Source organism: Perognathus longimembris, chromosome 1 (assembly GCF_023159225.1).
Source record: "Perognathus longimembris pacificus isolate PPM17 chromosome 1, ASM2315922v1, whole genome shotgun sequence".
NCBI classification, from domain to species: Eukaryota; Metazoa; Chordata; class Mammalia; order Rodentia; family Heteromyidae; genus Perognathus; species Perognathus longimembris.
The window spans coordinates 130920600-130934442 of record NC_063161.1 but is presented as its reverse complement, the minus strand read 5'-3'; the positions used below and the strand labels follow the sequence as shown (position 1 = coordinate 130934442).

The window sequence follows — 13843 nt, the reverse complement described above, 5'->3', positions numbered from 1 at the left end:
AGAAGGGGGAGGGGGATTATGGTGGGGCTGGCAGAACCAAGAATGAGGCCCAGGAGGCTGAGGAGAAAGAGATACAATAGCTTGTGTTGAGGGGGAGAGTGAAGCATGCAGAACAGGCTATGAGGTAGACAATGCCACACAAACTGCCCAAGGGAATGAATCACTGGGTGAGAGCCTGGGGGACTCACTGGGAGAGGAATTCTAACTGGAGCTGGGTGGGTAAGGAGGGTACAGAGTGGACCAGACTGAGCAGCCATAAACACTGAGGTGAGGATCCAGAATGCAGTACTGGGGAAAGGAGAAGGGAGACAGAAACCAAGAGCCAAGGATGCAAGCATAGGTAGAAGTGCTGTGATAGGAAGCCAGGTGGATGGGCCCTGTAGTCAATAACAAATGAAACATTTTCTTGTGCTTAATTTTACTTGGCTAACAAAAGTATATCTTAAGAAAAAGTTTTGCTGGGTACTGTGGATCAAGCCTACAATCCTAGCTACTTGAGTGAGGTGGAGATCAAAGGATCTTGGATCTTAGTCTGAGGCCAGTCTGGGCAAAAAAAGGTCCAAGAGACTCCATCTCAACCAATGTGACTGTCCTCCCCCGAGACATGGGGAAACACCAGGAGGAAAACTAATCAAAGGCAAAAAGGGGCTAGAAAGGTGTGGCTCAAATGGTAGAGAACCTGCCTCGAAAGCATGAGGTTCCAAGTTCAATCCCAGGACCATCAAAAAGCAGGAAAAAAAAGAGATTTCACTTTATGTCCTAATTTTTTTTCAGGTTTCTGTACCTACCAGACTAAGAAGTTGATGCTAGCTTATTTTGAACTACTTACAAGAATGCCACCAAAGTGGGTTCTTCTAGTAATGTCTGGACCTTGTTTCATTCTCCTTATTTCCCCACAGGGGTTAAGATAACAGCTCTCTTCTCTAGATTTTTTTCTCTTCCCTCCCTCCCTCCCTCCCTCCCTCCCTCCCTCCCTCTCCCTCCTCCTCCCCCCTCTTCTTCTTTCTTGTTTTGTAAATGGAGGTTTGAACTCAGAATCTTTTTTTTTTTTTTTTGCCAGAATTGGGGCTTGAATTCAGGGCCTGAGCACTGTCCCTGGCTTCTTTTTGCTCAAGGCTAGCACTCTGCCAACCTGAGCCACAGCACCACTTCTGGCCTTTTCTATATATATGTGGTGCTGAGGAATTGAACCTAGGGCTTCATGTATAGGAGGCAAGCACTCTTGCCACTAGGCCATATTCCCAGCCCCAATCCTGTGCTTTTATTTAATCATTTTTATGCAGAGTGTACATAACTTTGTATAAGGAGACCTAGGATAGCAGCAGTGGAGCAGTAGTCTCTGGAGAGTGGTAGGGGGTAGTTATTGGAGAGGGATAGAGAGGGAGCTTGGATGGGGTAGAAGTTTTTTATTGAAGGCCAGTGATGATGTTTTATTTATTTCCTTCTACTAAAATTTGAATCTGAGTGAACTGTCCCCATCTCTGATGATGTCCATACTTGTAAAGCTACATTCATAATTATCAAGTCTTCAAAAAATGGAAAAAAAGGGGCTGGGAATACAGCCTAGTGGCAAGAGTGCTTGCCTCCTACACATGAAGCTCTTGGTTCGATTCCCCAGCACCACATATATGGAAAATGGCCAGAAGGGGCGCTGTGGCTCAGGTGGCAGAGTGCTGGCCTTGAGCGGGAAGAGGCCAGGGACAGTGCTCAGGCCCTGAGTCCAAGGCCCAGGACTGGCCAAAAAAAAAAGGAAAAAAAGGAGACCCATGAAAATGTTTAGTACTCACTATTAGAAAGAACAACAATATAGTAGCTACTATTTTAATCTTTAAGGGAATGTTTCAGGTATCAGCCTCCTGCACTGATGCCACTAAGATGGCTGCCTCTGCTCAGGTGATCTGAAACTGGAATGTATTTGTTATAGTTTTATGGAAATTTGAGGTGCAGGAGGGAGAAAAATGGAAAAGAATATATGTAACCTTATTACCATTACCAGGAAAGAATATTAAGAGAAATTTAGCACTTGAGGAGGAAAACCTAGATCAATTTGTGTATATAGGAACAAGAGGATCATAGGAAAAGGCTGAGAATCCAGGGAACAAATAAAAGTGAAATGATCAGGGCAGAGACAATCTGACTTACTTGTTATATCCTAATGTTTAAAAAAGATGACTATGGACTACTCAGGAGGCTGAGACCTGGAGGTCTGTGGCTCAAAACCAGCCTAAGCAGGAAAGTCCACAAGACTACCTTCCTATTTAACCAGCAAAAAGCCAGGTTGGAGGCATGGCTCAAGTGGAACACTACCCCTTGGTACTGGCAAAAGGAAAACAAATGCCTGCATATCAACAGGTACTTGATGAATAAATACAATTTTTTCTTTCTTTTTTGGTGGTACTGGGGTTTGAACTCTAGGCCTAGTGCTTGCTAGACAAGCACTTTATCACTTGAGCTACACTTCTAGTCTTACAACCTTTTCTTTTTAAAGCAATTATTGTTTGAACAGAAATAAAAAGATATTAAATCATATATAGTGAAAAGGTCTCCCTCCTACTCTTGTATCTTAGCCACTCAGTTCCCTTACTAATTCCTTAATATATATTTATTCTTTCAGAGATATTTTACAGAAGTATGAGCACTTACACATGCTGACTTTTTAAAAAAAGGGCATGTGATTTAAAACTGGATGCAGTCAATTGCCCTCCAGAGAGGATACACTAATCCTTCCCCAGACCCTCGTGCATGACAGTGCCATATGTAATCACATGATTGGAATTTAATTTACATTTCTCTCAAACTGAGCAAAGCTAAACACTGGGGCAGACTGGCCAGATATCAAATTCATATAATTTTCTTCTGGGGATACATCTAGATTATGTTTCATAGATTATATTTAGCAGCTGGTTGTAGTCAATTGATTGAATTATAAATAACAGAATGTTGAGTGGCAGTAATAGATGACTACGGCCTTTAGACTTGGCCCATAAAGGATCTTCAAGAGCAGCCTCCAAATGTGGAGGATACAGAGAAGGAGGCTGGTGCCGAAGAGACTGTATTAGATCTACTAGGTGACAGCACTGATACTTTGGGATTTGTATACAGTAGCTGGTTAAGTGACTCCATCACTTAACCCTAATAAATAAAAGCATTTTTGCAAGTGTTTAAGAATCATTTATATTTCTGTTTCTGTGTTTATGTCCTTGGCTCATCTTTCTATTAGGCTATCAGTTTTTGCTTTTTTCCACATTAGATTGTCATTTTTTATATTGATTTTTAGGGTGCTTATAAGGGCAGCAAATCTTTATGATATTCTTTCCCATAATTTTCATGGATAAAATTATTTATGCTGCTACTGCATTATACCTATAAAGGCTTTTCTGCTGTAAGACTTCTTTTCAGTGTTTTATTATAAAAGCAAGATAACCTTATTCAGGAAGTTTAACCAACAGAGAAAAATAAGCAAATAAACAACCAAATAAGCCTCAATACATGTTATCCTTTTACCTATTTCTTATGCATGTCATCATCTTTTCACTTTAGTTTTCTGTTTTCCTTTTTTGGTGGATTTGAACTCAGAGCCTTAGGCTCCTGGGTAGGTGCGTCTACCTCTTAAGCCATACCCCAGATCCTTAGTTTTCGTTGTACAAACTTTGGCAGATGAGTGACCAATTTTTGTCATTTGGTTAAACAATTTCCCTAGTGGATACCATATATAGAAGTCCTTCAATGCCAAGTCAGCTATCCTCTGGCTCAGTAAAGAGAATGCAGAGAGGAGACCCAAAAAATACTGAAATTGCATTTCCCGACACTTCTCATGTCCAGTCACTAAAATGTAGGCTTATACATAAGTAGAAGAAAATTTCCCTTTACTACCAGGCATAAGTAGCTAATAATAAGATCTTGTCTTCTCTGCTAATCTTCCTTACATTATTTCAGTCCATTTCAGTTTCACAGAACTGTTGGGGTTTCCAGCAGAAACCATCTTAAATCTTCATTTCCAACAATCATGACTGTACTCCTGTAGCTGTCTGCCTTCACCCATACATTTCTCCCTGCAACCATGCTGTGCCTCCTGCTCATCCTCCGAGCCTTTCCTCACCCCTTCCTCCCTAGGCTTCACTAATTGCCCATGTCTGGGCTGCCAATCCTGTTGCCTAGCAGCTTTACTTGGCTCTCTTTCCTTTTGGATTTCATACTCTTCAGGACAGAAGCCACTTTTTTGGGGGTAGGGGTAGTGTCACGCAATGTAGCCCAGGCTGGCCTTGAAATCAAGATCAGCTTCTGCCTCAGCCTCCTTAATGCTGAGATTTTATGTGTATGTTACCATACTGGGCCAGAGACTGCATTTCAATTCACCTTTGTATCCATCTGGTACATGCATGGTAGATTTTTTGTTTTGTTTTGTTTTTGATGCCACTCCTGGGGCTTGAACTCAGGGCCTGAGCACTGTCCCTGGCTTCTTTTTGCTCAAGGCTGGTACTCTACCTCTTGAGCCACAGCTCTACTTCCGGCTTTTTTCTATATATGTGGTGCTGAGGAATCAAACCCAGGGCTTCATGTATATGAGACATGAGACGAGCACTTTACCACTAGGTCATATTCCCAGCCCCCATGGTAGATGTTTTGCAAGTGCAGGTTTGGGGTTGAGAAAAAAGAAAGTAGCTTTTGACTTACCTTTGGTTTTTTGGGCAGAGATTAGGAGTACAAGGATCCTTGGAGATGCATGATCCAAACTCAAATTGATGGTCTTGGAGACCCACACAGCGTGCAATGCAGGCACTAGGATAAGTGCGTCCATTCTGCCCACACACAGGGACAAACTGATCTGCGCAGTTACAGGGCAGACCTAAAGAGAGGAAATGGAAGACATGCTGGAAAGCTTCATTTTCTAGCTGGGCATCAGTGGTTCATACCTATTATCATAGCTACTCAGGAGGCTGAGACCTGGAGGACTGTGGCTCAAAGACGGCAAAGTCCATAAGACTCCATCTCCAAAATAACTAGCAAAGAGCTGCACTAGAGGTGTGGTGCAAGTAGGAGAGCATCAGCCAAGTGAACAACTAAGGAAGTTGAGCAAGCACAAGGCCCTGAGCCCAAGCCCGGGTACCATCAAATAACAACAACAACAGCAACAGCAACAACAAAAACCCACTTTAAGCTACTTGCTTGTAGCTCACAGCTGTAATCCTAGGTACTCAGGAGGCTGAGATGTGAGGATCGAAGTCTGAAAGAAGCCCTGGCAGGAAAATCTGTGAGGCTCCTTGTTGTTGTTTGTTGGTTGGTTGGTGTCAGTCATGATGCTTGGACTTGTGGTCTTGGCACTGTTTCTGAGCTGTTTTTGTTCAAGGCCAGCACTTTACCACTTTGAACCAAAGTGTTACTTCTGGTTTTCTGGTGGTTAATTGAAGATAAGAGTCTCACAGACTTTTCTGTCTGGACTGGGTCTGAACCATAATCCTCAGATCTCAGCCTTCTGAGTCCCTAGGATTACTGGCATGAGCCACCAGTGCAGGTATGTGAGACTCTTATCTCCAATAAACTACTCAGAAAAAGCTGAAAGTGGAGCTGTGGCTCAAGTGACAGAGTGCTAGCCTTGAGAAGAAGAATCTCAGGGACAGAGCCCAGGCCCGGAGTCCAAACTCCAGGACCAACACACACACACACACACACACACACACACACACACACACACACACACACACCCCTTCCAAAACAAAAAATTCCCCACTGAGTACTTATCTGGGTCTCTAAATTTTAAAAAAGCAGGAAAAAAAGCTTAACATATGTGCTTTTGCTCTAAGCCGTTCTCTATAGTTACTTTGCAATTCAGGAAGAACAGGACAGGACTGACTGATAACATCTTTATGGCTTTATGGCAAAGAACTGAAATGACTCTTAAGCAACAGCTGGGCCTCCTCAGGACAAAACACCTTGCAACAATGATGACTATTCTGACCAGTCATGACAGTAATAGCAACTTCTCCAGAATCCCCTCCAAGGAATGAAATAGTAAGTCAACCAGGCCATACTTTGACCAGGACTGTTTAATAGTTATGTATTCCTCTCCCTTTCCCCCAATTCTTTCTCTATAAAACCTATAGCTCATGTCTATGCCCAGAAGATGTCTGAGGATGGGCTGAAGTGCTGTCTTCTCATGGCTGCCACATAATAAACCTCCTTTCTCTGCTCCTCACCACATCTCAGACCTGACATGTAGAATTCCTCGGGTTTGGGCCTGAGGTCTAAAACTCTGGTTTCAGAAAGCCTAAAATATGTACACACGTAGCCTTCCCTTCTTCCACTTGTCCTTAACAATCATGTGGCAGTCCCATGTTCATACAGAATTGTAAATTAAGTCAAAAAATACAACTACCTTGCCATCTTTGCTTTTCCAAAGGCAGCACAGCTTTGAAAAAAGTCATTTGACTGCAAGACAGCTTTCCTTTGTCATTTCCTTTGCCAGTGAATAAGGGGACTATAGGCTATGACCCCAGGAGCAGACCCTTATAAAGAATATTATATGTGGAAAAAGAAACCTTGCTTCTCCTTATCTGGCATGTGAAATCTGAGATTTAGATGTTTGAACTCTGGCTTAGGGGATTTCTTGAATGTTAAAGAATAATACCAAAAGCAAGACAAAGCAAGGGTTATCATAGGCTCCTCCGATAGGTTCCTTCCCCTCTCATCTCCTCAGGGGTGGGAAGAACAGGAAGGTAAAGAGGAAAAGTATTATTTTGAAACAAACATTTTATGACTATCTCCTTTTGAATCATGTGTGGACTTGAAAACTTAATCACAAGAAATGTGTTATAGTTTGGGGCCAGTAGAATTCCCTTAGCATCTGCTAGCTTAATAGTTATTGGCATAATTTTACTCTGGATGATAAGGGTCCCAAACTCTGGCAAAAAGGGTCTTAGGAAATGCACAGTTCCTCCTCTAAAAATGCTTAGGTGTTTAATGAGGGAGGATGACGATGACTGTACTAAAGCAGTGGAGGCTAGGACACACTCGATGAGGTGGGACTGGTTCCCCTCATACTTCCTTATCAGTCTGCTGTTCATTTCTTACTTTTGGTCTCCTTTTTATTTCCAAAAGACTGGAGATACAAGATGGGTAAAACCTTATTCTTTTCTCCCCATCCCCAGCCCCATTTTCTTGGCCTGTAATACTAATTCCTAGGAAAGAAGAATCAAGAATCCAATTGCTACTGAAATGGGAACATGGGGTAAAGACCCGTATGTCTTTACCCAGAACTTGAGATCTGGGAGAAAAGAAGCATCAATAGACACTGGCAGACGGCACTATTGCTATTGGTAAATGTAGCTTCATAGGAGAATATGTCCATGTCACCAAGCCCTGTATCTCTGGGTGCTGATGTGAGCATAATACCACAGCATAAAACATGGCAAAATCAAGACAACAGTATGGGATGAGGGATGATACTATCTGTGGAAATCAGCCATGTATCTCTGGGTGCTGATGTGAGCATAATACCACAGCATGAAACATAGCAAAATCAAGAAAACAGTATGGGATGAGGGATGATACTATCTGTGGAAATCTAAGTGAATCACTAAGGTCAGAGAAAGGCAAAAAACACTTAGAAAATACATGAACATTTAGACTACCATAGTAGGGGTAAGTGCGGGTACTTCACTAGACAGAAAAGTTCCATTTAACTGAAATCATCCCACTCGTTGACCCTATTCGTTTTGACTCATGGAATCCCAGAATATTGGTGTTCGAAAGGCGCCAAGGAACCATTTAAATTAATGTCTACATGTAATACAGGATGAAACTAGGAGCTTGTCTTCAGATAAGTATCTTGTCTTCAGATTCTATACTGATTTTACAGTACATGTTTGCACTTAAAGCAAGACAAGAGAGGTTGTCTCAAATGAAAAATGAGAACAAAGGAAGGATGGTCCCCTGTGAAGAGGCTCTGATGTTCTCAGTCACCTGTGAAGATGCGACGGTCATCATCTGAGCTGTGCTCATTGAGGCAGAGGCGAGTAGAACATACCAGATTGCCCGCAAAACAAGAACAGATATTGCAGTCAATACTAAATGATGTTCCATGACCTGAAAGAGAACGAGAGCACTGAACTATATTATACATTAAGAAATAGAACAAAATAAAAAATTTTAAAGTTTTAGTAAGGAATTTATTTTAGTAAACAGAGTTAGAGTAGGGAGAAATGAAGACAAGAGAAAAATATTTCCTGCTCCCTATATAAGAAATGGGAGTTGGGGGCTGGGGATATGGCCTAGTGGCAAGAGTGCTTGCCTTGTATACATGAGGCCCTGGGTTTGATTCCCCAGCACCACATATACAGAAAACGGCCAGAAGTGGCGCTGTGGCTCAAGTGGTAGAGTGCTAGCCTTGAGCAAAAAGAAGCCAGGGACAGTGCTCAGGCCCTGAGTCCAAGCCCCAGGACTGGCCAAAAAAAAAAAAAAAAAAAAAAAAAAGAAATGGGAGTTAAAGAAAGACTTTTCAAAAAGTTTTAAAATGTAATTTTTGTTGTTGTTGTTGATCATGGGGCTTGAACTCGGGGCCTGGGTGCTCTCCCTGAGCTCTTTTGCTCAAGGCTACTGCTCTATCACTTGAGCTACTTCTTGTTTTCTGGTGGTTAATTGGAGATAAGAGTGTCTTGGTCTTTTCTGCCTGGGCTGGCTTTGAACAGTGATCTTCAGATCTCATTCTCCTGAGTATCTAGGATTACAGGCACAAGCCACCAACACTTGGCTCAAAACAGAAATTTATTTTTTTATTTTTTTGTCAGTCCTGGGGCTTGAACTCAGGGCCTGAGCACTGTCCCTGGCTTCTTTTGCTCAAGGCTAGCACTCTACCACTTGAGCCACAGCGACACTTCTGGCCTTTTCTATATATGTGGTGCTGAGGAATCAAACTTAGGGCTTCGTGTATACGAGGCAAGCACTCTTGCCACTAGGCCATATTCCCAGGCCAAAACAGAAATTTTTTAAAAGATGATTTTGGAATATATAAAAGGGATATTCATATTTTGTATTTGTACCCTGTCATATTCTTACAAGTTTGGAACATGCTGGTGAGAACCCATCAATGTTTGTTCTATAAAGTGAAGACAACCAATCTTATAATGAAAACAAAGCATAAATACAGTTCAAGGCTCACTTTTTCTCTTTCCTCCAACAATACAAGACTTCTGGAGGTCTATACAGTGCATCTCCATACAGTTTTCTAAGAGTCCACTTTGTCCACAGGAACAGATTTTATAACAACCAACTTCCCCTGCAGATGACGGCACCTGGATTAATGTCCCTTGACGAACGATGAAATCAGATGCCTCTCCCAGTTTGCAACCTGAACAAAAGTAACTTATTACTGGTATTGGTACAGCAATGCTTTACAATATTAGATAGAATCTACTGAATAAAGTCTTATAGGCACTGTAGAACTATTAAAGATTATATAATAGAAATTTCCCTGAATTAAGAAACTGATTTGCCAGGTGTTGGTGGCTCAAACCTGTAGTCCTAGCTACTTAGAAGGCTAAAATCTGAGGATTATGGTTCAAAACTAGCCTGGGTAGGAAATTCTGTGAGACTCTTTTCTCTAATTAGCCATCAAAAAGCTGGAACTGGAGTTGTGGCTCAAGTGGTAGAGCACTGGCCTTGAGCACAAAAGCTCAGAGACAGCTCCCAGGCCCAGAGTTCAAGCCACAGGACAAGCACAAAAAATTAAAAAATAATCATATCCTCTCAAATGAAAAGTCTGTGTTCTAGGGGGCAGTGGTAATTAAGGACTGATACTCTAAAGTTGGCTACACAGACCCAAAGAAACATGGACTCTATGGTCTCCCTTATTGGGAATAATTAGTACAGGTTTAGGCAAGTCATAGCAGAGCATCACAAGGCCCAATAGCTATACCCTTATGAACACATAAGATGATGATAAGTGAAATGAACTCCATGTTATGGAAACAATTGTTATATCACAGTTGTAACTACTTTCAACGTCCCATGTGTATCTGTAGCTTCTATTATTGATGATGTTCTTGTATCACCTTCCTGTGGTTGTACCTACACTATCTCTGTAATGTTATCTGAGTATATTGGAAATCGTGTATACTGGTATTTGAAGTAGTAAATTGAAAGGGAATACCAAATTTGAGAGACACAGGGTAAAAAAAGGCAAACAACTACAAAAGCAATACTTGCAAAACTGTTTGGTGTAAGTGAACTGAACAGCTCCGGGGGTGGGGGGGAGGGAAAGGGGGAGGAGGGAGGGGGGGTATGAGGGACAAGGTAACAAACAGTACAAGAAATGTATCCATTGCCTAACGTATGAAACTGTAACCTCTCTGTACATCAGTTTGATAATAAAAATTTGAAAAAAAATAAAGTTGGCTACAGTTTGGTACAAAAATACTATATAATATGTAGTTTTGGCTCAGCATAAAAATATACCCCACTAATCCCAGCACTTGGGAGGCTGAGGGTATGAGGTTTCTCCACATACTACAGAAAATCTAGAAAATAAGAACCATGAACAGCGTATTGAAGATTTGTCAAATACTATGACATGCAAAGAAAGCTCAAAAGGTTGGCTCAAATTTCTCTTGTAGTCATGAACATTATAATTTATGATAATCAAGTTTTGGACTGATACTGTTAGTTTATGACCTAAACATTAACTGAAAATTACATCTTTTTCTTTGCTTATATACATCATAAATGTTTTCTGGGAAAATCTTAAATATCACAGGAAAAGATAATAGAGACCCTTGTAACCCTCCTCTAAAGATTATCCCAAAAGAAACACCAGCAGCCTCTCTCTTCCTTGTCCCACAGCCATACAGACCTACCTCTTACCTTGAACACAAGAGTATGGAAGGCAGGGATCTCCAGATGGACACCCTTTGCGGTTAACTTCACAAAGCTCATTGGCTGGGCAAGGATTTGGGTTACAGGGGTGAGTCACTTCCTCTACAATAGTACCCAAAGAACTTGGCCCTAGAAAAACAGCATCAAAATAGTTACTTGTATATTACTTGAAAGAGTAACAGAAGTCTGTAAGTTATTTGAATTAATAATGGCTGGAATACATGTGCAGAAAGGCCTGATCTTCATAAGTTATTAAAACAGATCATCATTTGTGAATTTAGCAAAAGGAGACATTTAGGGCTGGGGATATAGCCTAGTGGCAAGAGTGCCTGCCTCAGATACACGAGGCCCTAGGTTCGATTCCCCAGCACCACATATAAAGAAAACGGCCAGAAGCGGCGCTGTGGCTCAAGTGGCAGAATGCTAGCCTTGAGCGGGAAGAAGCCAGGGACAGTGCTCAGGCCCTGAGTCCAAGGCCCAGGACTGGCAAAAAAAAAAGGAGACATTTATTCATTCTTTTATTTGTTCAGTGCCTACAATATGATAGAGAAAATTCTAGGTTAAGATACAGTGATAAACAAAACAAGGCTGGAGGTGGAGGTATGGCTCAGCAGTTAAGAGTGCCTGCCTTGCAAATGTAAAGCCTTGAGTTCAATATATACATTTTTTTTTTCACATATATATCCCAGAGAGACAAGTCTTTAACAGACAAGTCTTTACCAGATTTATATCTGGTAAAATCTGTTTATATGGTAAAGAAAGGACAAAACTATACCTACATACTTGTGTGTATATGCAAATAAGGTAAACTCAGGTAACTCAATTTCCAATAGGTTGATCAAATAGGTGCTTATGTCTAAGAGGAATAATCTGGATGCTTTACCATAAATGATAATCTATTATGACAATATACACCCTGTAACATTACATTTAAGTTCTACAATTATGACCAAGGAAAAGTCTCAAAGTATGATTTAAGTAAAAACTTTTCAAAAATGTTCCTCCTAATGAAGTAATCCCCTCTATATATGTGACTGCTGTATTAGAGTCTAGGGCTGTGACTACATTAAGAGCTCTTGGATTAAGTTCCAGCTTAATCATTCTGTACATGGGGAATCTGAGGCCCAAAGAAGTAATCTGCTCAGTTATAGAGGCCTAAGCTAATATTATTTATATATTATTATTTATTTAAGAGCCATAGTTTGTTCGTGTTTAGAGAATGTGGCATCTACTATCAGCTACAAATTCAGAATATACTCTTTTCTCCCTGTTTATTAATAAACCTCCTATTCTACTTATGGTAGCAATAGGTCCGTAATTTTAAAATGATAATTTCCCCCCAGTTTTTCTGTGCAACTAGGGGTACCACCCAGAACTAGAATATGGTGGCTATAACCCAACAGTCCTGTGTGGTAAAAGTACATTAGAGTAACTTAAGTGAGTGAAGTCAGGTGCTAAGGAGGCCAGAAGAAGTCTGGACACCTAGGATGGTGCTCTGGACTACAGAATTTGTTTCTGGGCTTTCTTTTACTTATATGTGTGGTTCTGTTATTTACAATTTTAATCCTATCTGACACAGGTTAAAAAATCAAGTAGGCACTGACTTCAGTCGGCCTTTCCTGCCAGCTCATGGCTCCTGCTCCCTCTGGTGGCAGCCTGAACACTTCGCATCGCCCGACTCCTGAGAGCGCAGAGTTGCACTTGTTATCCCAGCCTCCCCCACAAGGCCACACTGCTGCCAAGATGCTCAGCTCTAGAATCCCTCAATGACATACCAACACACTTCCGTAGCTCTGGGCAGCACTTGGCAAACAGAAGCTAAAGCAGGGAGATAAATTCTGTTTCCCTCTGCTAATCTAAGCATCATTCTTCACTTTGTATTGAGTGAGTCTAAGCCAGGCCCGCCTCAGGTACATTCAGGTATATCAGAATATCTTCTCATAACCAAAAAGTCTGAGGGAAATTTCACTTTCTGATCATAAGATGGTAAAGAGACAGTAAAGAAACTTGAGAATGAGATCTGATTCACCGCTTAGAATTCCTGAATGATCAGTTCACATTTTCTCACAATAATATAACATCATTTTTATTTTCCTTTCAGTATTGAGATTTGAATTCCAGTCCTCAAGTTTGCTTAGGCAGGTTCTTTAACTGCTAAACTACACAGCTAGTTCTTTTTTTCTGCCAGTAATTTTTTGAGGTAGGGTCTCTCTTCCTCCTGGGGTGTTTGCCTGATTGAGATTCACCCATGTTAGGCTTCCAGGTAGGTAGGATAACAGGTTCTCACCCCTGAATCTAGCTCTCTGTTGAGGAGTCTAGAACTTTTCTGTGTAGAGTAGCCTTGAACTACAGTTCCAATAATCTATGTAGCTCCCAAGTAATCCTAGCTCCCAAGTAGCTAGGATTACATGTGTGAGCTATCCATGCCTGGATTACTGCCACTTCTGCTTACAAAGTCTTAGATGGTAAGATTTACATGGGCAAAAAAAAAAAAAAAAAAAAAAAAAAAAAAAAAAAAAGGGCCAAGCAGATATGATAAACTTGTGAGACTGAGAAGGCTTCATGGAACAACTCCTTCTCAATAGACAAATGATCATGCAAGATAGCAAGAATTAGGGTCATGAGAAAAGAATTTGACCTCTAAAGGCAAACTCTTACAGTACTTACTGAGGTATGTATCCAAAGGTATGCAGTTCTCTAGGTCATCTGTAGGTGACAGAAGCTCACAAATACTTTCAGCTGTGTGGTCTTCTGGGAATCTGTTTTGGTCTCCACATTTTTTGAGAATCTCTACACAATCTGATCTTGAAAAGTAAAATGCACCCAAATTTAGGTTTCAAGGAACCTTCGCATGTTGTCTGGTCAAAATTACTTTTGTTCCTGAAGCTTTGAGTTTTCATTAATTAACAATGTTTCACAATTGGTTAAAAGTAAAAGAATAAGGAAAGAGGAGAAACAATAACATTCTAGCTGCATA

The 13843-nt window shown here is 41.0% G+C and overlaps 1 protein-coding gene across 2 annotated transcripts in view; it reads right to left on the bottom strand.

The window, feature by feature from the left end:
* The window catches only part of Reck (reversion inducing cysteine rich protein with kazal motifs), a 60591-nt gene that overhangs the window by 6621 nt on the left and 40127 nt on the right, over positions 1-13843 (bottom strand). For both annotated transcript variants that reach the window (XM_048332989.1, XM_048333067.1), the window contains exons 12-16: positions 13534-13670; positions 10855-10995; positions 9155-9343; positions 7960-8082; positions 4675-4846 (exon numbers count right to left, since the gene is read on the bottom strand). In XM_048332989.1, the coding sequence (XP_048188946.1) occupies positions 4675-4846; positions 7960-8082; positions 9155-9343; positions 10855-10995; positions 13534-13670 (762 nt within the window). The remainder of the gene's footprint in view (positions 1-4674; positions 4847-7959; positions 8083-9154; positions 9344-10854; positions 10996-13533; positions 13671-13843) is intronic.